The sequence below is a fragment of the Sturnus vulgaris genome, chromosome 3 (assembly GCF_052056855.1).
Source record: "Sturnus vulgaris isolate bStuVul1 chromosome 3, bStuVul1.hap1, whole genome shotgun sequence".
Taxonomy (NCBI): domain Eukaryota; kingdom Metazoa; phylum Chordata; class Aves; order Passeriformes; family Sturnidae; genus Sturnus; species Sturnus vulgaris.
In genome coordinates this window covers 6,043,870-6,070,722 of record NC_142245.1, presented here as the reverse complement: position 1 = coordinate 6,070,722, position 26,853 = coordinate 6,043,870, and the positions used below count along the sequence as shown (strand labels likewise).

At 41.7% G+C, this 26,853-nt stretch overlaps 1 protein-coding gene across 5 annotated transcripts in view; it reads left to right on the top strand.

The window, feature by feature from the left end:
* Positions 1–26,853, top strand: part of EML6 (EMAP like 6) — an 85,452-nt gene that overhangs the window by 13,910 nt on the left and 44,689 nt on the right. For all 5 annotated transcript variants that reach the window (XM_088160790.1, XM_088160792.1, XM_014895137.2 and 2 more), the window contains exons 2-7: positions 10,278–10,437; positions 15,672–15,770; positions 16,762–16,830; positions 19,322–19,507; positions 21,309–21,444; positions 23,408–23,609. In XM_088160790.1, the coding sequence (XP_088016916.1) occupies positions 10,278–10,437; positions 15,672–15,770; positions 16,762–16,830; positions 19,322–19,507; positions 21,309–21,444; positions 23,408–23,609 (852 nt within the window). The remainder of the gene's footprint in view (positions 1–10,277; positions 10,438–15,671; positions 15,771–16,761; positions 16,831–19,321; positions 19,508–21,308; positions 21,445–23,407; positions 23,610–26,853) is intronic.

The following is a 26,853-nucleotide window of genomic DNA, read 5'->3' as shown; positions in this document are numbered from 1 at the left end:
AAATACTAAAGTTAAAAAGAAATTAAAACTTTAAAAAAATCAAAACATTTTTAAGTGACTATACAAAGCTGATTTGGCAATTAAGCATCGTGGAATTATTGTTTTACACATAAAAATAGTAAATGAGCCAAGAAACATCAAAAATTAAAAGAAACCCTTTTCCTGACTATAATTTCTATATACAATTATCTTCTAAAAATTACCAAGGTGAATTTCTGCTTTTCACTAGATACAGGTGCAGCTCCTTTAATTCACAGATTTTTGGGCTTTTACATAAAAGGTAACAGTTTCCCACTGTTTCAGTAATTTCTGTAAAGATAAACTCAACAATATTTGTATGTGCTGAGTGAAGGAAGATGTATCTTGATGGTGATTTTTCTGAGACGTGTGAGTTGAGAATATTGAGATGTATTTTCACAAGTGCACACCATCCTTCAGTGTGAGCAGCTGAGTTTTGGACACATTTCAAACATCTGCAGGCAGTGCCACGAGCCAAACTCCCATTGAAAGCGTCCTTTGCTTTCTTGTGACTAATAAGGATTTTCTTGCAGTGTAGAGCTTCAAAGCGAGCATTTAGAAACCTCCACTCAGCCAAGCAAACACCTCAGATCCACGAGATGTTTAGTTTAACATCCCTGTCTTAGACATCAGAGATTCCACTGGGGAAAAGACCTTGGCTGGAGGATGACTTTTGGGGTATCAAGTTGATGTGGACTCGAGTCTTTGCTCTTGTTGTGATAGAAAGCAGCTCTGTCCTGCGAGAATTTTCCGTTGTGTGCCACCTGTTAAGCACAGATTGCTCTCGCCTGATTTCAATCAGCAGAATTTGGGAGTAACTGAACTGACCCAGGCAGTGACCAATGGAAGTCCCGGCACCTGGGCTTGCCACGCCCTCGTTTGTAACGAACCTGGGGCAGCTGGAAGGCAGGAGGTTACACAAAGGCTTCAGTTGTTAAACTGCCCTCCCCAAAGCTGCTCCAGAGCCTTGGTAAGTGCTTCTTTCACTTATTTGTGCTCTTTGAAACAAGCAAATAACAAAAGACCGAACTGGTAAAGCCTGTGGTGGAAAGGAGAGAAGGCTAAAAGGGAAGCAGTGAGAAGTTCTAATCAGTATTCAGTTCTGAGTGTGTTGCTTTGGTGTTTTCCTGTTTATCTTTCTGGGCTTTGCGTCTAGAGCATTGGTATTTGTTGGTTTTACCATGGTGCTGCATAACTCTGTCATCAGCAGAGTATGGGGAAATCAAAGTGTTGGTTTTAACCTTTATTTGTTCTGTGTGTTACCTCTAAAAGCAATGCTATTTAGCTGCTTTTTGTTTAATAACAGGAATAGGCTCTGGGAAACCAGGGAAATTCTGTTATCTGAGAAGTTTAGTACAAGTTTTGTTTAATCTGTCTCACACAAAAGAGACACTTTATACTTAGAGTCTTCAGACCGTGCCAGACAATGTAAAGCAAGGTAACGAAAGTCACAATTATTTTAGTAAGTGCCCTTCTTAAAACAATAAAACTGTTTTGTGGATAATTGTAGAGCAACCTTTCCTGTCTGAATTGTTAGAAAAAAGGAAAATGGATTTATAATAAGTATTTGCTATAAAGAGTGTTTGAATTTTTGGGAGTAGTGTTTGTATTTGTGTTCTGTATAGTTAACTGGTGGAGCAGAATTGCAGAAGCCTGAGCTGAGTGTTTATAGGAGTGATAACTCCTGACTTTGCTGCTGCTCCGTTGTGACTGAGGTTTAGAGAGCAGACCCACCCTAGTGTTACATATGGGTCCTCATTGCTCTGCAGTGGTTTCTGCCCCCGTTGGTGTTTGCTGTTATTCACTTCAGCATGGCCAAACAAGGAGCAGGATTTCCATATGATTGTATAAGAACTCTCTATTTCTTTCCTGTTTCTGCTGATTTTCAACCTCTAAAATAGATATTTTTCCTGAGAACAGTTGTTGGGTCTTGGCTTTGCATTCCTGTGAGATAACAAGGAAAAAAGCATTCTTAGTAGCACTGAAAAATCCCCCTACCCTGAGGGGTCAAAAAATGAACATTTTTTACCAGTCACATCTAATATTGCCACATTTATCATTCCTGTAGACATTCAGTGTATAAAGAATATGATCTGCTTCTGACCCATGAAATGCAGCTCAGTGTGTGTTGGTTTGATATATTATGGAATAAAACCCTTCCTCTTCTCCTTGCCATTGAAGTGCCTAAACCTTAAATGTCGTAGGGGAGGATAGCCATGAGAAGAAGGCCCAGATAGGATGCAGGTGTAACCCCCAAATAGGATGCAGCTGTGTGTTTGTTCTCCTTGAAGTAAGAACACTTTCTCTAGGCTTAAAATCCTTATTTCTGATAATCAGGTGAGGGAAAACCTATGCAAACAGTATTATTATCCCAGTGTGAATTTATTAACAACAGCCTGGGAGTTTTGTTAGACCACACAATTTGTTATAGATGTGAATATATATGGGGATTTTCAACAGAATGAGATAAAATCCCATAAACTGAAAATGAAGGTGGGAGTGATCCAGGAAGGTTGTGACAATGGCTGTTTTTTTTCCTTGTTCTCTGCAGCATTTCCCATTTCTCCTTGGCTGTTCTCTGGGCTTTTTGGTTATTTTTATCACGTCTTCTATATTCATTTTGCAGCTCCCCCATGATTCCTCTTTTTATCAGCTCTGTCTTTTGTCTGTCCTGTTTCCAAAATTTTCTTCCCATTTTCCCTCTCTTCTTTTTTAGCTTTCCTGCAAACGTTTTGATCTACATAGTTTTACCCATTTTCAGTGCTGACTGTTGGCTCTACAAAAAGCAGAGTAGATCCAGGAAATGCCAAAGCAGTTGTGCCTGAGTCAGCCTCTGGAGAGAACGGGAGAATTCCCCCTGGGAACACCTCCTGCTGTGCTGCCAAGCACGGGGAGCCATCTGCACCCCTTGTGGTGCTGCGGGCAGTTAATTAATTGGTGCATGTGGGCAATTAATTAGTGCTCAGATTTGCTGTTCTGCTGACCACCAGTTGTAGAGCTGTCAGCTTCATCTTTGCCTGAATTGTTATCACATCTCTGCCTTTGGGGGAAAGGCACAGATAAACCCATGCCACGTGCAGTTGTTTCAGCCCTGGAGTGAGATGGAATGGGAAAAATCAAGGGTTGGATTGCCAGCAGCTGCACATCGTTGTGTGCCCGCTTTGGGTGGTATTTGGTTCTGGTGTTTCCACAGCCAGCCTGGAATAAGGTGGACACAGGAGATAAAGGAGGCTCCAGCATGTGATGGTGATTTCTTCACTTCCAGGCTTTATCTGATGTATGAATTTTATATTTTCTATCACAGTGTTCAGACTGGCCTTCAAATCCTTTATGCCAGATAAACACAAAAGTTTGGCTGGTTCCTGTTGAGCAGTAATAGACTTACACCAGTGGTTCATTAGCTTTCCATGTATTGAGAAATCACTGATAGCATTTAAGTTGCTGCTTTTATCTCGGCATCGTAGACCAATATCTACTTGCTGGTTTATTTTATTACATTTATTATTTATTTTATTATTATTTATTTATATTATTATTATGCTGGTGTATTTTATTACAGAATGTGTTACATTGTCTATAAAGTGTCATGAGCATAGAATAGGGTATGGGCAAATACAATGCTGAACTAAGTACAGTTCTTGCTCTTTCCCAACCCTGCCTTTTTAGTCTCCAATTCTAGCAGATTTTTCTTTACAACTGATAGTTTCAGGTCCATTTTACTAATTGCATCAAATCACAGTGCTTGTATTGAGAAGGGTGTTGTGCGTCTCTGTTTTGGGTATTTATTTATTTGATGGCACTTTTGGCCTTCAAAAGGACTGTTTGGTTCACCATCATGAATGTAAGTATCATTAGAGTCAGATGGGAGCTCTGAGAATGCATGGGACAACTGGAATATGGTGGTTGACAGTCAGAGTTACACAGCAGGGTCTCTGTGGGCTAGTGTGGCTCATAAGAAATACTGGATGTTTTTCCTGATCCGTTGTTGCTTAAAACCCACAATTCATGAGGACATCAGCAGTTGTTGTTGTTCTTTAGTTTCCAGTGTCACAATGTGGGCTTTGGATAAAATCTCCTAGGATTGCTTTTCACTGGGAGAAGCTCAAGAGTTGCAAAATATCCACAAAATAAATTTGTCCAAGGGAATAAATCATTAGAGAGCTGCAGCCGTGTGTGTGGAGGAGCCCCAGTGCTGCAGGATTGTCCTGTGGTGCTGTTCCCTTTTCATTTGGGAACCTGGCCAGTATTTCTCTGTGTACAGATGCATATGAGTGTAAATCAGAGCTGGTCTTAAAGTGTAAAATGCTTTTGCTCAAAGCATTGCATTTTAAGAGGTTTTGGGGTGTTTTTTCCCTCTTGCTTCTTTTGCCTTCTGTTATTGGGGAAATTTCAATCACATGTTCAAAAGCCATTTACCTTTTGAATCTGGCCTGACTCTGATCCCTCTGTAGCTCCATGGTGCAATGAGAAATTCCATGTTCTGCCATGCTCAGGCCTTTTGGACCTGATGTGTCAAGAGTTCTAATAAGCCTTGGGCAGCTGAACAAACTTCATTGACATGTGGTGGAAATAACTGCATGGGCTTGAATAACAAACACTGTCATAAGGAGCAGGTCAGCAGGAGTTTTCCAAGGATAAAGAGTGGCAGGAATGGTTATAACTTTGTGTGCTTCTGTCACCACTCTACCTCAGGTGAGTTCTGGCAAACAGTCAGATAAAACCCCTGTGAGGATGCCCCTTGGATTCTCAGTGCACTGGAAGTGTGCTGGAGCTGAACAGCAGCTGTTACTGTATATATGTTTCCTTTATTAGGTCTGAGCTGCACATCCACTTCATAAATGATTCAGTTTGTGGCCCAGCCCAACACAGAGATTCCAGTCACGGTCTGCTCTGACTTCATTTGGTCTGGGGGTGTTGGCTTCCTCAGAGGAGCAGATGGGAGCTGTCTGGGACAGGACACTGAATTCCGGAATTGTGGCTCACAGGCAGCCTGGCTTCTTGGGAGTAGGAAGCTGGTGCAGAGTGATGAGTAAATGCTGGAACCTGTGTCTTTGTCACCAGTCTTCCTACACAGGGAGCATGGAGGGGAAAAGCAGCAGTGGAACAGCTAGTAAGAGCTTGGACCAAAAAAATTGCCTAAATGATTTTTTTTTTTTTAAAAGCCCATCATTCTGTACACATATCCTGTTCTCTGTTATATATAAACAAGATATTGCCATACAGCAATCAGCCAGTAAATTAAAATGTTGCCATTGCAGGATTTTTATCAACATTTATGTTTTAATTTTGTCAGGATAAATATGCTCTGTAGTTGAGTTGTTTGCAAGAAGCATGTGGCAATATTTAGTATATTTAAAAGTGTCCTTAGAGCTATATGTTCAGATGTGTAAAAACAGCAATTTGCTTGTATGAGTGTGTGTATCAACTGTATTATACATGCAAATATGTGCACACAGAGAGTCTCTGTGTCTCAGGGCTAACAGATCTGCTCTCTATGTTCTCCCATTTGTTCCACATGCCTGCAGTGCCCTCCCAAAGCCTCCCTCACCTGCCCTATAAATTGGTTAAATAAATAAAATTGGTTATGGTGGTGTGGGATCTGCCTGCCGGCTCCATGCTACTCTACAGAGCTCAGGCTTGAGCTGGAGGAGCCAAAGGCTGGGAGCTGTGATCGTTGCTCCTGCACAATCAAGGTATTATCAAGGGTTGGCCTGTCCTCAAAACATGGTGGTGGTGTTGGTGTTTCAGAACTCCTCTGGGGGGAGATTAGATGTAGGATTAGCCTGTCAGATTCCTGCAGTTTTCTTCTCATTGCTTTCTCCATTTTTACAGATCTGGAGGGGTTTGTGCCAGTTGTTTGGTTGTTACCTTGTTGCTCTTCGCTTTTTCTGGCTTCTCTTCCTTTTCTGATGTTCCCTTGCTCCTGAAGGCCCCTGCATTTGCTTCTGTTTAACTGCTGGTCTTTGTTCCATTATTCTTTTCAGTGGGGATTGATGATGTTTTGTGTTGAGTTCAGAACAGGGATCAAGCTGCATCCTGCCTTATTTTGCTACTGAAATAGCTCTGTCTGTACAGTGAGTTCCCTTTTGACCCCACAACTGAGGAAAGAAATTCACTTTGCACTGTGAAATGGGGAATTGCTGAGTGAGTGTTTGTGTTCTTTGCTGCCATGTGAGGACAGCTCTGTCCTTAGCACTGTGTGAGCAGTAAAATGCAGAGGCTCCCTGGTGTTCCCATGAGCTGCTGGCCTGCCAGGAGCCTGGAAGTGTCCTGCCAGGAGCAGGAGGAGGCAACAAAGGAGAAAATACCTGCTGGCACATTGTCCCAAAATAGCCACAGGCTTGGAGCTTCTTGGAAATATTGTTTCTTCAGAGATTTTTTTCTCTACAGAGAAAGACAACAACAATTTTTCTTAGGACTCTGATATGTCCATTGTTCGAGTATAGCAGAGTCAGTGCCTTGAGTACTTCACAAGTTTGACCTAAATTCTGAAGAAAGACCTACTGTGTTCTCTGTTCTGCTAAACTGTGGGGTTTGTAGATGGTTTTTAACAAGAAATATCAATTCTTTCATTGTGAAAAGAGACTTCCTGAAGAGAGTGGATAGAATACAGACAGTATCTGCCTCTCCCCATGTCTCAATTAGCACGATCTAGCACTGTGACAGAAAACTGCAGAATTCCGTAAAGGTTTATCTAAACAGAAAATGTTATTCCAAATGTAAAACTGGATGGATTTCAAGTAGAGATTAATTGATCAGTGTTTAATTATCTAGAGTTATTTTAGATTAACATCGAATTTGCACACTGCTTTAAAGTGCAAAAGAAGGATGAATTATATTGTCAAGAGTTGGTGACAGTCCACCTGAGACAGTGATTTCATTCAGAACTGCAGGTGTTTGTTTCATTTTCAAAAAGCAATTTCTTTTTTGTCAGGTGGGATGTTCTGGAAACCAGCTTTGGTTTGTATGAACAAGGAATTGTTGATAGGATGGTTATAAAAAGATTCAAATTAATACAGCATTTTAAATAGAAAACATAAATTGTGCACCAAAACTTCAAATGTTCAGTTTTTCTCTGCTGCAGTGGAAAAGTGTTTTGCTTATCTGATAAATAGGATAGTGCAGTGACAGATTTTTAAAGACCCACATTAGTGAGATTTAAACCTCTATCTCTCATCTGATACCCCCATTTCAAGGTCTCCATCAATTCTGTGTGCCTGTATTAAAGATAACAGAAGTGCTTGCTTTTTGCTGCATCAGGGAGCAATTATCTAATGCAAGTTAACTGCTGTGAGCCAAAATACATTTTTACTTTGATTACTTTAGAATTTCTTGATGGATTGCAGTATTTGGAGCCATAGAAAACCCTGGTTTTGCAGGAGCCTCCAAAGATCATCCAATCCAACTTTGTCTTGAGAGCACAGCCTTAGATTTGGTTATTTGGGGTCTTGTCAAGCCAATTAAATCCTGAACCGTTTGCAGTGAGGGGAGTTCTACCACTTCTCTAGGCAACTATTCTTTAGATCTTTCGTTTTTCTAGTGCAGAATGTTTTCCTTGTATCCAGACCATGTTTCCCACAAAGAAGCTGTGTCTCCTGCCTTTGTCCTCTCCCTGTGCATCCATGTGAAAAGGGCACCTCTACCTTCTCTGTAACTGCTTTTGAGGCTCGAGCCACAGCTAAACTTTTCTACTTCGTTCTGTCTTGGAACTTCAGATCTCTACTTTACAAGTGTATGGAACCTGTTAGAGAATAGCAATATCGACAGAAATACAATGTATACGAGAAACAAATACTTTTAGTCCATCGGCATTCTAATGTGTTATTAAAAAATAATCTTGGAGCAGGATATTATTGCAACAGAAACTGTGGGGGTAGCACGAGCTTCCCATCTGGCAGGGCCCCCAGACCAGATGGATCCACTAATGACTTTTATAGAGCATTTCATCAGACCCTGCTGAAACACGTGTCTGGCATCTTTAATTATCCTGAATTAACACCGTTCCAGCCTTGGATGCTTAGATTCAGGCTTGTTCATCTTTGAAGGGAAGGAACTGAAAGATCTTCCTAGCACACCTTTTTATTAATGAGGTATAATGTTCAAAAATTACCTGAGCCTTACTGGTTCCTCCTCAATGGATTGTTTGTGGGAAAGAAGTGCCTTTGAAGGCACTTGGATTAAAGAGGTTTTTTGCAGACACATCCGGGTGTTTTTGGAATTTACACAAGTGCATTTAGCCAGGAATCCCACTGCTTTCTCTGCCTTCCCTGGAAGGAAGGGAATGGGCTCTCCCCAAGCAGTTGATCTCTGTCTCTTTCCCTGATTGTGCGGCCGCTCCTGTTGCTGTTCCCACAGAGAGAAGTTCTTGTGGGCAAGCGGCTGCCAGGGCCAGTGGGCAGCACCAACAGCAGCAGCTGCTGCTGCTTTGATCCCTTGTTTGCATCCCAGCTCCTCAGCAACAGGGAGTTCGTGTCCTTTTCCCTCAAACCTGGAAAAGAGACACGAATTTTCGTGGGAAATTTTTTCTGCCCACCCTGATTAAATCTTGTCCTCCCTGTAGAATGAATAGGAGTTACTCCTGTAACAATGTGTTTTCTATACCATAAACTGCTGCTGTTTGAATGACTTATCTCTTCTAATCGTATTTCCATATGACATAACAGTCTTTCATTGTTTCCCAGTGGTGCAAATAGTGACGTGGTTTCATTACAAATGGTCCAGTTATGGGATGTTTGCTTAAAAAATGTGCTTTTACAGCTCAAAACGCAGCCAATGAGGTTGATACCCATTGAAGGAGGCAGGGAAGGGCATGGAAGTCTTACACCCTGAAGACAGCACGTGACCTGTGTAACAGAGATATTGTATAGGTACACTTAGAGTTCTTACAGCTGAACACACATCAAACATATACAGGTAACAAACAGCAAGAGCTATTCTTGAAATTTGCCTTCGTTTCCTTCCTCTAACCCACTGCTCTGTCTGCCAAAAATAATCCCTTGGTTATCTAACAGCCAGACTGAACGTGGGCAGGGGGAGTGCATTGGAAAGGCTGGTGGCAGGAGATGAATGTCCTCAGCGGGGCTGGGAAATCAGACTGCTAATCTAGGTGCCAAAAATTGATATTATTCACTAATTTTAGTTCCCCCACTGGCTGACTTCATGCATCAAAAAAGATAAAACAAATACCAGACATTCAGTACAGACGTGTTGATGTTTAGGAAATGTGTTTGTGCTCTTAACCCAAGAGGAGGCTCTGATGTGTGAGAGCTGCTCTGTGCTAAATGGTGGCACATGTAATTAAGTTCTTCTCTAGCAGTGAGGGAGGTTAGCCCAATTAATCCTTTCCTTCTGGTTCTTGCAGAAAAGTATTCTAACTCAATTACAGCTATCACACCTTTAGTTTGTGGTGTCACCTTTTATTGCCTGTATAGGTGTAGAACTGAGGTGTGAATTAGCTGACACACAATATAATGTACAACTTGTGCCTGGGGAGGAAGGGAGGAATGGGCAGGGGAGATAAAACAGTTAAATGGTGTTAAATTTGTTATTTTTCCATGAAATGCCTATGTTTATGAAACTTTCTTAAGCTTTTTGATTAATTATTCTTAATAATTAGTTTTATCTGTTCCTGGGACAGCAGAAGTATTCAGCTCCCCTCAGCCACCTGGTGAGTGCCAGTTTATTAATAGGATGTTTTTCCTTACACCATGCGTAGCTCACGTACTCAGCCATTGTTCAAATTTGTTTCCTGGGTAACTGTGTAAAACTGCCTTTGTATTCATATGACTTTGCAGAGGGTTTTACTTTATTTTCATATCTGAAGGGTTGTGAACAGAAATATATGGTTTGATTCAGGTGAGACAATTAATTTGTGTCTCTTCTGAGATTGCTGTGTTTAAACATATAAATATGAGAAGATTTATTGTGTGTATTTCTCATAGTGAACAATATCCGTTCTTCAGCCTCTGGTCCATATTTCAGAATACTTGAACTGATGTGCAAAAGAGGAATAATTATAAACTCGTGAAAGGCTAAGATCCGCGTCTGTGTTCAATCAGTTTATCAATCAAAAGTATTTTAAAATTCTCTGGTTATGCTTTTTCTAGTTAAAATGTTATTACATGATAAATTATATTCTGCTCTCACCATGTCAGTCTCAGCAAAACATTTTAAGTAAATCCTGGAATCGATTCAGTTTTGAAGACAACTGCTGTGATCATTCCCAAAGTGTGTTATAACTTGAAGTGTGTTGTTTGCAGCCTCGCAGTTCACCCGGATAAAACGCTGGTAGCCACAGGGCAGGTGGGGAAGGATCCCTACATTTGCATCTGGGATTCCTACCGTGTCCAGACCGTGTCTGTCCTGAAGGATGCGCACACGCACGGAGTCGCCTGCCTGGCCTTCGACTCGGACGGCCAGGTCAGTACAGCTCCTCCTCCGGGCTCTGAACGCAGCTGCAGTTCTGGTGCGCTGAGAGATGCACCGTGAATGGTTTGTGTTTCAGCAGCTGCAGGGCTGCAGCTCCTGTTACAGGGGAATCGCGATTGCCGTTCGAGGCCGCGCTTTGTATTGTAATTGTAATGGCAGCAGCAGGACTGCAAAGGCAGCCTTGCGCAGGAGTGCTTCTGGGATGGAAATCACAGCCTGGCATCCGAGTGGGGTGGAGGTGTTGGACAGGTATCCAGAGCAGAAATACCCGTCTGTGGCTTAACTGCGATGGCTTCACCACGTACTTGTCACCTGCTGTCCAAAGAAATCAGTTCCTGGCAAAGCCCTCAGAGCCCTGCAGCTTTTCTGGCACAAGAACTGCACTAATCTCGCTGCTGGGAGAGTCTCCTTGGCTGGGGTGCACTGGCAATTTAATTGAATTATGGCATTAGGACACACAGTGTGGCTTTCTACAATGTGATTATTCTAGATGATATCTTGAAATAAAATAGAACTAAATGGTGGGCTGTTCCCAACTAAACACAATTATTTTTTTTCTCTCGGGCAGTGTTAAAAGCTTTAGGCAAATAGACCTAAAATTCACATATACCTGAGGAATATTTCACAGAGATTTATAAATAAATATCTGGCTGTGCAATTTTGTCATTATTGATGACAATTATGTCCTGGTGAGTTTCCTGATGTAATGCTTGCTAAAGTATTTTTAGGAATGCTTAGACTAGCTGATACCAAAGACCTCAGATTAGAAAACTCTCCAATGAACAGAATAAAATTTCCGATGAGGTAATGTTTCTTTAAGATACTGTTCATCCAGAAACAAATGCTTTTCATTTTTAACTTTATAAGACTGGCGATTAAACTTTTTTTTTAAAGCTATTTAAGCACTTCATGGGAACTCAACTCGTGAACCTGGAGGGTGTTTGAGCTGGAGGCTTTCCTGAAGACCCTGATGAGTGCTTGCTGTAATTAAAACCCAAACTCACTGCCACGTTGACCTTGCAGAACAGTGGCAGTTCCCTTTCTGGAAGTGCTGGAGAAACTGCAATTTATTCTGGAAATAAAAGTTTGCATTGAGCACTTTTATATCTGGAGAACATGAATATGGATAATGCATCTTGGCTTTTTGCTGCTCTTCCTGGCTTTGCAAGAGAAGCTGCTCTGCTGAGCCAGAATTAAAGGGCATGGGGAGGAAGTCTGAGTATTTGGAGCTCAGTTCTGCTTTGTTTAGTCAGCATTCCCAAGGGAGCTGGTGTCTGTGACAGGGCAAAACAGACTCTGCAGACACTGCTTGTACCTTCCAGTGCAAAGCTTTCCTTCTTTTATATCCAAAGGCTCTCAAAAGCCAGGGAAGATCTGTATTCAGCCCCACAACACAATTCAATGCAACAATCAGGAATGGTGCAGATGCAATAACAGCTGTATTCTTTTCATTGCTAACTCTGCCAGCTGTGCATTTCCTAAATAAAAGTAGGCAGAGGCAAAGCCCAGGTGACTCTGCTGCATTCCCAGAGTGGATCTCCATGGATTCAGCTCAGTTCCTGTGCAAGTGCTGCTCCATGTGTGAGGTCTCAAACAGGGCCACCACACCTCTCTCTGAGTCAAATTAATTTGCTCTTGTTGAGCCAGAAACTCCAGGATCTCTGTTCCTTTTGGATGAATGAATGGGGAATTTTTCCTCGTGGTGGGGCTGGAGCTGACCCTGCACGGAGACATCACAATTGTTCCTGCCGTGCTTCCCTGGCCTCCTGTTCCACAGCGTGGAGAACACAGCAAACCCTGTGCACACTGATGTGCAATTTCTAATACATGGAGGTCACCAATACATAGGGGAGAGCTTCAATGCTTCCTTCATTTTATGGACCTTCAATACAGCTTTTGGAGACAAAGAGTCAGAGTAACTTTCCCATTTTGTGTTACCTGAGATTAATACAGTCCTGATGGGAGATGAATTTTTTAAAGTGTTGCTATTTAAAAAATACATACTCTAGTTTGGGCTGTTTCTGTCTGAGCAGGAGCTGCCATTTGGCAGGAGGGAAACTGCTCTTTGCTCAAATGTTTAATGAGGAGCTGTCATTTTGCCTGTAATTAAGAATGTCTTTCCTTCAATCAAGAGTTAACTACAGTTTCTCCTTAAAAGAACTAACATCTTCCCTTCAAAGAATTACCTTCAAAGCAGATGCCTCATACTGAACTAAATCAACACCACACAGTTCAATTTCGGCTCTGGGTTATTTCAGATTAACCCTTTTTATGTGCCTTCTAAAGGAATTTTTAATGGAGTGGGGAGGGCACTGCCATAATGCATACACACCTAATGAAAAGTTAAAAATGCAGCACTAGCCTTCTTTAGAAAACTCTTCCAAATCTCTGTGGATTTAAAATTAATTGTTTAATTATGTGCCTAAACTACTTGGCAAATATTTTTTCTGGTAGTTCTATGAATTCTCTGAATAGAATTCTGTCGAATTCCCTTCCAGAAGGAGAACTAAAAGTATGTTTCAACCAAAAAGGAAATTCAGCATTTATCACTTTTCTGCTGGTGGGGGACCTTCCTCAGCAAGCCAAGGTTAAAATAAAATATAAAGTCCTACTTAGTTTCCTGTAGTGCTTTCCCTGCTGATACTGAAGTCGGCTGAGGAATAAACTTTCTGGAACAATTTGAAGTTTTAGAAAACAGCCATTCCTTATTCCAGCATTGGACACAGCTGGAGGAGTGATTTTTTCCTCTAATCAAATGTGTATTCTGAAACTTTACACCAGGTCATTTATTCCCTCCTCATCAGACATGTTACAGTGTACTTCCCAGCTAATACATAAACACTGCTTTCCCTAGAACCAATTTCCATGCCTCTGCCCCTTCCTGGAACTCCTTTTGTGGTCCTAAAGGGGTCTCTGCTGGTTGTACTCACTGACAGCCCCCAGTATTGTAATGACCTTGCTTTGAAAGTCTCAGGGCATACACTGGTGTTTCTTGTCACATAACTGCCACAAACCCCACTCAGCTTCCTCATGATCTGTTTATCCACTGACTCCAGCTACCTTTAGTATCCCATGTGTCTTTTTTATTTTTGTAGTTAGTAGTTATTCTCAATTTTGCAATTTCAAGGGAAGTGAACATTTATGTTCTCCGTGTTGTCTGTCAAGTTCCTCCTTTGCTTGAGACTGTCTCTTTTAGACAAGTCTCAATACTTCATTTTCCAGCACAAAGTGTTACAACAATTGTGACATTGAATGAAATTGCTTTCCAAAATCAAGGGAGTATAATTGCAGATTGTCCTGCACTCCCTGGATGGGAGATGTTCTCTTGGCCCTAACTCTTCCTCATGGTTGTTGCCAAAGTACCCTGAGGGGAGGCATTAATAGTGCTTGGAAACAGGAGCCTTTAGGAAACCATTTCTAGGCATTGTTTGCACATATGGAATAGGTGCCATTCCCTAAGGTCTGATTTCCTGTTTCCCACTGCAGGGCTCCTGTGCTGGATTGTTCTGTGTCCTCAGTGCCATTGGGCCACAGGAGTTTCTCAGTGGCCCTGCAGCTGGGAGTGCTGTAACACTGACCCTGACCAGCTCCAGCACCCCGATTTCTGTTGACACTGGGAGTGATGTTAAAGCACAGAAATCCTTTCACATTGTGACTTCCTGCAAAAACTATAATTTTGTTTCTTTATTCCACTGTACAAACTTCTTTAACTCCCCCTTCACAACTCTGTTATGAGTCAGAGCCCACTGACAGAGTTCTGCCCCCCCTGTAGGGTGAACCCTCCAAGGGAACCTTGTTCTCCCCAGCAATATCTGAGAACATATCCAGATTGCCCCATGAAAACCTCATGTTCCCCTAGGAACAGCTCATTTCCTCTCTCTGTGTTTTTATCCCCCTGCAAGGAGACTGGACTGGGAGGAACTTGTAGTATAAGTCTGTAAATAGTTTTTTCTGGTGGTGGTGCTGAGGGGTGTTGAGTTGGGGTTTTTTGGAGGGTTTTTGTTTTGTTGTTGTTTTCATTAATACCACGTGGCTTGGTGCGTTTTCTGGTGGCACAATGGTTGAGGTAATGCCTGTTGTCATCTCTCATGAAACCAAAGTCCCAAAACATCTATTTAATTCCTCTAAATCAAGAAACTGTAGCTGTTAAGACAGTAGAGGGTGTGTGAATGGGAACACAGAGGCTGTCAAGGGGCTCTCCCAGGAGGGAAGATGTGCACTCAGTATTTCCACTCAGGAATGGGATGAAAAGGCCTCGAGTACCTGCTCTCTGAATTATTGCTACAGAATGAAAACTGGAGCCTTCTGTTCCTTTGTGAACACTCATTTCCTCTCTCTGTTATTCAGTTGTTGAGAGCTTTATTGCATTTAATATTTTTCCTAATATAGCATTTTAGAGGAGTCTGTGGTTATGACACTTGTTTTCTTTGCTGGCTCAGTCCTTTTGTGTTATCATAGACAGGTTCAGATTTTAAACAATTTGCTTACTCAAAATTCGAGCCAATTTTTATGGAGTTCATGTAAAGTTGGACAAAATTAGGACAGTCAGTGGAAGGGAAGAGACCTATAACTTCCACAGTAATAGCTGGTCTTCTGGGCATGTCACAGATGGATGCACTCTGTTTTTCCCTTCCAGATTTCCTCCTCCATTTTATTCTGTTCTTTTTATTTCCTCCATTATTGAGATGGAAGAGCATTAAAATTCTTTTAATTAATGACCAATAAAACTTTAATTTAGCTTGGTTATTAGTTAATTATTTTAGTTATTTTAACTGGTAATATGATACACTAAGCTATGAAAAAGGCAATTATTAAAAGTACATCCAGTTCTGGTTCTAAAGCTCAACAAAATGAACATAATGAGCAAAGCAGTTGCTGGAAATAGTGACAGCTTTTATTTCCCTTTCACTTTTATTATCAGAATAATAAATCAAAATGCTAAAGAGATGTGCACCTGAAACAAGCACCTCAGACATTTCAGGGTATGAATTTCACCTGGAGCATTGGTAGCCTGGAATCAATAACCTGACCTTTCAGAGAAGATGAGACATTTCAGTGCTCTCCCCAGTGAGTAAATGTTGAGTGTGAATGTCTTTGCCTTTGCAACGTGGTTCAAATCCAGGTCACATGTGGGAAAATCCATTTGTGTACATAATCCTGGGAACTCCAGCAAAGGGATTTGGGGTTGATTTCCTGCTAACTGGATTGCTGTTGTTTTTCCTCAGCGTTTGGCCTCCGTGGGACTGGATGCCAAAAACACAGTGTGTATTTGGGACTGGAAGAGAGGAAAGCTCCTGGCAACAGCTACAGGCCATTCTGACAGGGTAATTGTATGGAAGCGTTCCTGGGTTTTGGCTGGGAGCTGCATGCATGCTTCAAAAATAATTTTTATTTCTGTTAGGTTAATGCAAAGGTAATTTTGGTTATTCTCCTTGAGAATTCCTTCTCATTGTGCCAGACCCAGCACCAAGGCACTGTTAGTAAGCCTAGGGAGGAAATATGTTGTACCTACACACTGAGTAGGGTGATCTTTGAGACAGATGTAAAATGGGAACTCAGTGGCCAAAGATGATCTTGTCTCTGACTGTCAAAAAGACAATTTATCTTGAAGGTAAATTTAGTTATATCCCTTTCAGTTTTCCTTAAGACAGTTACCTGTAGAAGAAACTTGATTGAGATAAATATTTATTTTATATCTGTTAGGTTCAGGTAAAGGATCATAACTTAAATAAAGATGAGAACTGACCAGGTTTGAGTTTAGAATGTTATTCAGGATTAGGAAATGTTTTACCATAAGCAAAATACCTCCCTGACATATATAAGCACGTGAATGCATATGTTAAAATAAATTATGGACACATTTTGACTTGTATATATATTACCATATTATAACATGTTTGGCCTCTTTGCAAGTTTTGCTACTGAGCTCAGTAAGTGCAAGACGAGGTTCTGAATTATCAGAATTCTCCAGGACAGGCTAGAAGTAAAATCTTAGTCCCAGTAGACTTTCCCAACCAGAAAAAGGAGTTTCTGCACAGAAGAGGGAGTAGGAAAGAATGCCTATGTAAATATTGTTTATTCAATGATATCTTGGAGCTGGAATGGATTGGCAGTGTGGTGGCAGAACTGTGTGAGGAACCCTCCAAGTTTGCTTTGACCTTTGATTACAAAGAGTTCCACATTTACCTGTAGAGTGTTTTCATTTTTTGTAGTATGTTCCAAGAGAAATTATGGTTAAGCACTGGTAAAAGCAAGCTGAACCTAGATGCCATTACTGTATAGGTTAAAATATCAGCCTAATATATTTCTTAACAGATATTTGATATTTCCTGGGATCAATACCAGCCAAACAGAATTGTCAGCTGTGGAGTAAAACACATAAAGGTAAAGAGCTTTCATTGTTTACTTGGAAAAAGTAATTGCACAAAATAAAAATCTATGTTCTTACTTGATGAGGACTTGAAATATAGGACAGATTATATTTGTCTTTCTTTGTGCTGTGAAGATTTTGCAGAATGTTTTGTTTGAAGCCAGTTCAGACATTCAGCAGTGCCTGAGCTGCAGATTACCTGAACAAGAAAGTCAGGAAGATCCTTTAGTGTAATTTTCATAATGATATAATTCTGGGTCTTCTGCCCTCTCCATTCCACCCTGATGCTCTCAGCCTTTAGGGGTTTCCCTCATCCAGCATCACAAAGGGTCACTGTGCAGCTGGAGGAGGAACCAAGGTAAAAAATGTGAACAGAATGACCTGCACTGAGCTTCTCATGTAACACCACCGAGAAGTGTGTAGGGCCTGCACAGACAAAACTCTGGTGCCCCACTATTAGCTCCCTCTGAGTCACCCTTTATGGAAGTGTTTGGAATAGAAACCTAGATATGTAATAGATGTTCAAGATAAAAACTTCTCGTGCCTGTGGAAAGCTTAGAAACAAATCCTTGTCTGCTAATATCCCCTTCAGGTTTCTATTTTTCTCCTGTCTCCTCAAAAACATTCCTAACAGATGGCAATTATTTCACATGACTGGGGTTGGAAGAGCTTTAACTAGAAGTTTAGGAAATCAGTTAATATCTCTGATTCTGGTTCCTGAGAAGCTCGTGCCCTTAAACCACCACTGCTTCAAGCTGTGGGTGGTTTTGGCAGCAGTGATGCCATCTGTTGTGTTCTGCAAGCAGTTTTCCAAAACCTGTGTTTGTTTGGCACCTGTCTTCTGTTTAAAATGGCCATGATCACCCTGAACACAGAGAATACCAGGCACTGTAAATACATGGAGATAAAGAAATGCCAAAAACCAGGAAAAAAGCATCATGGAGGGGAAATGACTCTGTGTTCCCCTCCCGTGGTGCTGCAGCAGCAGCCTGAACTTGCTGTTTGGTACAAGCTTGTGGGAATGTGATAACAGCTCTAAAGGAATTGGATCGCTGTGGGAATTGGGACTGATGCTTGGGAATTGTGCTGTTTATTCCTTTAGCAGTCCAGTTCTGCTGGCTCATTTGGCTGAGCAGGGATTAGAAGCTGAGGTAAAGCCCAGGAGCTAAGGAATCTCTCACGGAGCTCAGGATCCTCCCTCCACCCTTCTAGCACTGCTGCCTGCTCTGCAACCCTTCCTCAGCTGACCAGGAGGGAGGAGAGTTTAGGTTTTACTCAAGGAATGAGAGCTCTGGGGGCACTATTCCCTCTGCCTTCTAAATTGGCTGATGTTAAGAGGCAAAGGGAAAGTTTAATTGAATTAACCACAGAGAAAGAGCTGAAATAAAAAACCTTGATCCAAGGATTTTCTGGAATAATGATTTTTTTTAAAAAACGCTAAAAATTTGGCTGTAGGCAAATTAAGTGGGAATAGAGGGACGTGATGAATCCCTGCCAGGTACATCACTATTCCTGTCCAGTCTCTGCCAGATGACAAAGCAGAGATAGTTCCTCTGACACACTGTGCTGTGCTGCACCCCAGAGATTTGCTGTTCTGTATCTGCACCTGTCCAGAACATCCTGCTGCTCAGATTTCAGCACTTCTCTTGCACATCTCTCATTGATATTCTCTTTATTCTGCCTTCCCTAGAAGGTCTGGTCCTTGAGGGAGAGCTGAATACACAAACTGTGGTCTCTGCTTGATAAATGATATTTATTTAAATTTTAAAAAGCACTTTTATCCAAAAACAAGTAATCTGATATTTCTAGCTCACCTCCAAAAACAACTTTCTGAGACAAACTTTGTTTTCTTCACTCTTCTCCTCAGTGAGTCTTAGATTCCATTTTGCAGAATGTTAATGACTTTTGTGTGGCAGCTGAGCAAGTCTCCTTTCCACACTTGGGAACCTGTTACTCTGGGAGTCAGGGAGCTGTCTCACGTACCAGCGTGTGCAGTCCCCATGGAACAGATGGCTTCTCACTAACTGTGACTGTATTTGAGGGACAGAACTCTGGAGAAGGGCAGAAGTGTCTGCTCCAGCATGCAGCTTGTGTAAGATAAAGTATTTTATCACTTCAGCTGTGTTTTGCAGACAAGAAAAATAGGATTTTCTAGGGTTTGAAAACATGCACTTGTCTGGACAGCATTTCCCAGCAAAACCTGATAAAGGACAGTGAAAGAATGAGAAAGGGCAGTGTGGCAGTAGTGTGAGGCAGCACTGAGTCTCACCCCTTCAAGCAGTTTGCTCATTTGGTTTGGGTTTAGATGTACTACATTTGCCTGGATCTTTCCCTGGTGTATCGGCAGGCTTTGGAGCAGTGGGTGTTCTGGTAGGGCTGAAGGAATCACCTCAGTGCCTGCCCAGACACTGCTCTGTCAGGATGTGTGCCTGAGATCTGCACACTCCTGTGAAAAACCAGAAATTCTGCAGAAACCTCTCCTGACCTGCCATTTCCATTTCACAGTTTTGGACATTGTGTGGGAACGCCCTGACAGCAAAGAGAGGAATATTTGGTAAAACAGGAGATCTCCAAACAATCCTGTGTTTAGCCTGTGCTAAAGAAGACATCACCTACTCTGGGGCTTTAAATGGGGACATCTATGTTTGGAAAGGGCTCAACTTGGTGCGCACAATTCAAGGAGCACACAGTGTAAGTGGAGTTTTTGTGTCTGTTTGACAAAGAATTGAATTTAAAAACTTCCTGAAGGCTTAGCTACAGAGATTTCCTTCTGTTTCAGGTCAGAAGGATGTTCAGCAATTAAGAACTTAGGTGTAATATTGTACTTGTTGACATGTTGCCAACAGATGCTGAGCTGATAGTGCCAGAACTGCTGATATTTATAGCCTCCATCTAACCAAGTAACCAAACCTCAAACAAAGTCTGTAAATCTAAAGTTTCACAGGCTGAGTAGCTTCGATTATGATCAGTTTACTTAAAAATAGTTGATAAGCAGATTATCTAGGCTTAAATAGAATTTTGCCACTAAAATTCCCAACGCTGGAGACTGACTCCTCAGAAGAGCTTCAGTGTGGAGCAAACCTGTTGATTCTGTGAGTTTGTACTCCAGCCATGCTCCAAAGAGTTTACTCCATTGCCTCCATAACACACCCACAAACCACCACCCTCAGTCAGGAGCTCTCTTAATTAGAATGAAAGGGGGATGTGCAGGACTGTGTTGGATTTCTAACCAGTCTAATACAATTAATTTGCCTCTGTTGTTGCTACAATAAAAGCACAGTAGGACTTTCTTGTTTTATTTCAAATGTATTTGAAAATACTGCTCCTATTTGGAATATGACTGTGGGTAATGGCATTCTGATGTGGGGTTTTTGGATCAAAAGGAAACAAGACAATTTTCATTAGAAAAGTGATATGACACCTAACACTTGCCACTGTGTTTTTTTTCTAGAAAGAGCACTGCAAAATAATGTTGTTTTTTTTCTGGTCTCCCAAAATTAGTTGTGGTGACATTTCATCAGGATTCATAGTACGTCTTCAAATGAGATCTAAATATTGATTATTTACAAAAGTAATCCCTAATTTATGAAAGCAGAGAGGCTGGAGTCAGTGGGGCATTTTACCTGAGGAATACTGTGAAACTGCAGCTGCAATAACACAGGAATGTCTTTGGCAAGCAATAACCCCCTGTAGTACATTAGCAGAATTTTAGTTAGATTCATCAGAATGATTAAATACAACCTCTTTATACATAATGTGATAAATTATGGGTTTTCCATGGCTAACATGCAACCTCCATGTAATTAATAATTGGAAAAATTAATTTATGAAGACATTGCACAAGGCCACTTTGAAAATGGAGGTCTTCTCTCCATTGTATTTATGTCCCTGCAGTTCAGCTTGCCTCCTAACCAAGGTTTTCCTGATAGAATACTGACTCAGCAGGCAGTCCTTGAACTATTCCAAGGTAGTTCAGCACAGCCATTAATCATGAGGCATTTTGAAACCAAGGAGAAGTTCAAACTGTAATAGAAACTTGTTTTCAACCAAGAGAATGAATTGACACTCTTTCAGTTCCTGTCAGATTCCAAACGATGTCTGAACTGAATTCATGAGAGAATGTCTCAGTCACCTCTGCTCCTGTAAGAATATTTGTATTGCTTGCTTGCTTGGTTTTGTTTATCACGGGTAACTCTTTATTTTAAGTGCTCCATTAGTTATTCAATTGTCCTTGTCATAATATTACCAGACCTACATTTGAGGTTCTGCAGATAGGCTGCATCACTGCTGTTTGCACTAAGGTTTCTACACAAACCACTCGAGTGGAGCACTTGAAATAAAAGCTGTGTTCACTGGTTTGCTTTCTGGATGGGCAACACTTCTGTGCCCAGCAGTTTCTGGCCTTTAGTAAGAGTCTGTTTGAAAACGTTTGCTCTGTGTGTCTAAATGGGTTGTAAAGACCTTTCAAACTTGGGCTGCTGTTGGTTGGCAGGCTGGAATTTTTAGTATGTATGCTTGTGAAGAAGGCTTTGCCACTGGAGGGAGAGATGGCTGCATTCGGCTGTGGGACACCGAGTTCAAACCAATTACTAAAATTGATCTCAGGGAGACTGAGCAAGGATACAAAGGTAATGAGCTCTTCCTTTAATGGCTTTTCACACATCTGGATAATGGATTGTGACAGCATTTAATGTGAAGCATCGATGTCTCTGCATACTGCTGATTTTTTTAGTTAATGACTGTATTTATTTTTGGATCTGTGTTCCCTTCCCTCTCTGACAATTCTGTAACCTGTGGGATGTTCCATGGTATAAACACAGGGATGAAATCTCTGCTCCCCACCATGCAAATGCAAGAAGATAAGTGAGAACTGATTAAACACCTTAAGATGGGAGAATGAAGTTAGCCAATCCTTAATTAATTAATTAATTAATTGCAATTCTTTTAACTAATTGAGATTTCTGGAACCTGATACTCAGAGATGGTGGCCATCTGAACACTCCACTCATGCACTTGGAATGGTAGCACTTGGCAGATTTGTTGGAGAGAATGTTATTAAGTTGGTGATAATCACATTTGTTGAATCTAATCGTGCTTCCTGTGAGCTCAGTCATCACTTTATTTTATGATTTGAAGCACTTACAATCTCACAGATCACCATGCACACTTTATCAAGGGTGTAGTGTTCACTCATGGAATTTAGCCCTCAAAAAGTTGTCCAAGCCACCCAAGCAGCAGTGCCTGTGCTCTGCACTCCTGCCTTGATGTGGTTTCTTGCAGCCTGAATCGTAATGTTTAACTAATTTCTAGAAAACAGTAGCAACAAATAACCAAAAAGCCAAAGATCCGGGCAAGTGAAAACTCTAACTCCCAACCTCTGGAAGTGGGGTTCTATTTTCACTTGGCATTGGCCCTGATTAATTTAAGCACATCTGTAGCCTCGGGCAGTGGTGGAGCCTTAATGCTTACCTGGGACCTTCTGTCCCTCCCTTCCAGTTATTTTTCCCAAGCATTTTGCAAAAGCATTGTCTGTTAAACCCTGAGAGCAGATAATCTTTATGTTCTCAGTATGTTCACAGAGAACATTGCCTTTCCCACATCCAAAGTGTGTTTGTATTCTAAATCTTAACAATGTCCATCTTCCACCGAATTCCAATCTGAATTCCACTGTGTGGTCATTGGTGTGTTCCAAGAGGAGGATGAAAGTCAGAACTTCAGTATTAATTCAGCTAAGTCATAAAATGGCATTATAAAAATTAAAAGTTGTTGGAAGTGGACAAGGAAATAAATTAGGATTAATTTAACTGTCTCAGAAGATGAGAATATTTTATTTATGTGGCCAGTAGTTCACTGCATTATGCATTTGGGTCCAAAAATATGTGAAAATAATGTTGTGGGTGACCTTGACTACATGACAAATGGATTTTTTTATTCATTCACATCTCACAGCTTGTAGAACTATGGTCCAAACTTGTTTTGCACTGGAACAGAAAATACAAAACTTGGCAAGCAGTTGACCAGAGAGTGCTACTAAATTGCTCAGCCTGCTGAGAGGTTGTTTTTAGGCTTGTGGTCAGTAAAATTCCAGCTCCACAGTTAGGATCAGATTTGTGGAATAAGATCAAGCTCTCTTAAAGTTATACAAAGCAAAATTCCATTGGTTTGGGGAGGAAGGATGTGTTTTTTTAATAATCCGTTTTGATTAAAGTGGAGAAGCGTGGTAAAAGGGCACAAACCATTTAAATTCACCATTAAAATTTTATTTGAATGTGCAAAAAAGTAAAGCACCGGAAAAAGGAATAAACCTACTTCAGTCACAGGAACCCTTTGGCTAATACAGAATTTAGATCTTTAAATCCTGTGAAATGGAGCTGGTTTTTAAATTCCCGAGGTGTGCAGCAAGCCTGTTTTCCCTGGATTGATCTTTCTCAATGTGCTAAATGGAGAAAATCTGGCAGAACGGCGTTGAGCTTTGAATGAGCCGGGATGTCCTGTGTGACCCCAGTGCCCGACATGTGGGCTGGGAATGAGCTCTGGAATTCCCAGCGGCGGGCAGGGCTGGCACTAAGGGCAGCTCCCGTGTGCCCGCAGGGCTGTCCATCCGCAGCGTGTGCTGGAAAGCCGACAGGCTCCTGGCAGGGACGCAGGACAGCGAGATCTTCGAGGTGCTCGTGAGGGAGAGGGACAAGCCCATGCTGATCATGCAGGGCCACTGCGAGGGGGAGCTCTGGGCCCTGGCCGTGCATCCCAAGAAGCCTCTGGCGGTCACGGGCAGCGACGATCGCTCCGTGCGGTAAGGCTGCACCCGCTCTGTTGTATCGCTTCACACTCACCGGTTTGTAATGCATTGATTTGTAATGCATTGACTCGCTGGCCTTATGTTAATACTTTTAAGATAACGGCTTCCCCCCGTATTTTTCTTAGCAGCTGTTTTTTCTCTTTTCATATCACACATCATGTAAAAATAATCAGAATTTATGTTCAAAACGTGCCGGATTTATGTCTTCTGCTTGTATTGTTGATTTATTCCTGCTGTGCACAGGGGATCTAAATGGGGGATGGTCACCTCTTCTCTTCTGGTAAGGTTAAAGCCTAAATGCCGTTGTGTCCAATGTTTTACTAAGAAGGTGTCTGCCTCAGCCTGGAGTGTTTAGGAAATCTGTTCTAAAACCAGTACAGTTAAAATGCCAGAAAATGAGATTAATGAAAATGCACCAATGTCATAAGGAGCAGAGGAGGAGCAGACACTGATCACTTCTCTCTGTGACCAGTGACAAGACCCAAGGGAACAGCTGGAGCTGAGTTAGGAGAGGTTTAGGATGGATTTTAGGAAAAGGTTCTTTCCCAGAGTGCTCGGGCACTGCCCAGGCTCCCCAGGGAATGGGCACAGCCCCGAGGCTGCTGGAGCTCCAGGGGAGTTTGGACACCACTCCCAGGGATGCACAGGGTGCGATTGTTGGGCTGTCTGTGCAGGACCAGGAGCTGCACTGATGATCTCGATGGGTCCCTTCCAACTCAGGACATTCTGTGATCCTGTGTTTAGTTACACCACTTGTGTCTTGAGGCTTTGTAGTAGAGTCATTAAATATTGTCCAAATATTTGTGGACATTGTCACAAAGCCAAGGATGCTCCTTTTCCTGTCTGTGTTAAAATCTGGCATATTGATAAGCCTCTGGGGAAAAAAGGCATTTTACTGTGCTTAGTAAGACTTGAGTATAGAGTTTGGAGGTGCAGCTCAGACTCTCCTTGAGTCCACACCCACAGAGCTGCTGTGTATTCTCACCTGAGCATGGACTCTGCCCACTGGAACTGTCTATTTACCTGTGATTAAAGAGACAGGCATTTTCCTGAGTGCCAAAAATCCATCTCCTACCATACACCCAGCTTCTGATTACTACTCCTTCAGATGGCACATTGTGATTCACCTCTGCCTTGAGGCTTGCTGCTCAGTTCAGATTTCTTTTTTCTTCCCTTTCAATCTTTCCACTTGTACTGGTTTCCTACCCCTGCCATCCCTCATCTCTTTCTAACCCCAATTAAAATCCAAGTGTGAAACCCACGGAACTGCCAGTTGTTCTCTACAGCCCTGTTTTCTCCCTGCTTACTACAGGAGGATTATTTCTTTCAGTTTCTGCAATGCATGAATGGTCTCTCCTGCTGGGCTTTGCCTGCCCAGTGTTACAGATAGGCACAAGAGTCCTGGCAGAATGCAGGGCAGCTCTGGAAGAAGGGCTGCAAAGCTGGGATTAGCATTGCACTGTCCTCAAGCCAGTAATCCCACTAAGATGGGATTTCTTGTCTTGGGCTCATCCCTGGGTGAGCAGTCATTCAGCTCCTGGAGCTGGAGAAGGTGCTGCTGATTCAGAGCCTGACCCAGCTCATGCCCCTCCAGGAAGCACTGCAGGGTCTCTGTGCACATCAAACCTTGATTAGTGCTGCTCTTACCACTCTTGCTTTGGAGCAGCTGTGATACCCCTGATGCCTTTGGATGTGCCATTCCCTCAAATGTGCAGGGGTCTTACTGTCCAGCATCACACACCTTTGAGCTGTTTGGGCATGAGAGAGGGTGGGATTTGAATGCTAGTGGGATTTTTTGATAGACTATCGCTTCATGTGAGGAGTTCTGTTGAAATGTATAAATTAAGATAGATTAAAATAAAAAAGTACACCAAAGGATTTTCCTACAATTTTTCCATACTACTAAAGTTGCACCAACAGGGATGTTTCTGTATTGCCCTTCACTGGGTAATTTTTCTTAGTATTTGATTACCACAGTTTTTCAAAGAGTGGGTATAAATATAAATGTAAAATGCTTTAGAAATATAAGTATTGAGTGAGGCAGATGATATTCTTGTGTCTGGGATGTCTAAATGAGAAGGGAGGTTACTGTATTTTTCCCTAACCCAGCTGAGAGAAGGCTCTAGCCAAATGTAGCTTTCTAACATCTGAAATTTCCATAGCAAACCATCTCAACTAGGAAAGCTGCCTGTTCCCTGTTTCTTACCACAGGAACGAGGGGAAATTATCATTCTCTGAAGGCATAGAGAATTATTTATTGCATTTATTAAATAGACTGTCATGCTTTGCAATTAGGCTTCCAGAGTATCGGACAAACTGATTTATGTGGAAGCAACATCTTAGAGCAACAGTTGTATCCTGGTGTTTTCTTCAAAATCTTTCCAAAGCCATCCTGGTTCATTCCTTGTCATACTGGGCTCACAGCTTCTGCCTTGTGAGGCTGCAAGATTCTTGATCCTACTTCTGGTTTGTCTCTGAAAACAGCTTTAATGTCCCACGTTCATTTATCTTCCACATTCTTTTCAGGCTCCATCCAGGTTTATGCTGTTTATTCCAGTGCCAACAACAGAACTTCTTTGGAGCCTCCCAGCTCCCTGTGCAGAGCCAAGCTCAGTGGCATCCATGTCCTTGGTGCCAGTGCCTTCAGTGAAAATAGGAATTGTTACTGTTCCAGAGCTTTTACTGTAACTCTCAGTAGTAACTCCCACCCAGCCTGGCTGTTCCTTTCTGTCCAACTTTGCTCCACAACTTGGTCCAATGTCACATCACAGTTCTTGCACAAATTCTTCTTTTCTCCACTTTAGCACATAATCACATCTACTGACTCTTAATTCACATATTTTACTGAAGATGTAATCAGTACATCAGTACATTACATTTATGACTCTATCCTCAAAACAAAGATGGCTGGGTATTGTTACCTTAATTTCTTTACCCTGAGAGAGGTCTCCTATGCATTTTCCCCATTATTTCAATTGCTCTTTAAATTTCTAAGTCTTGCAGACTACTGAGATCTGATGGGTCAACCTGTAGTGATTTGGGAAGCTCCCTCCTTTCCTTCAGAAAAATGTAGAGGTGTTATTTGCCTTTATCTTAGGACATAATTTACTGGTTGATTCTTCTTAATTGCACTGATGTGAATGAGGGAATCAATTGTTTTTTATTGTCTTCTAGCTCATTCAGAGTTAGGGCAAGAAAATCTTCCCTGTGGTTGGAATGTTGATGTTCTCTGAGTGTT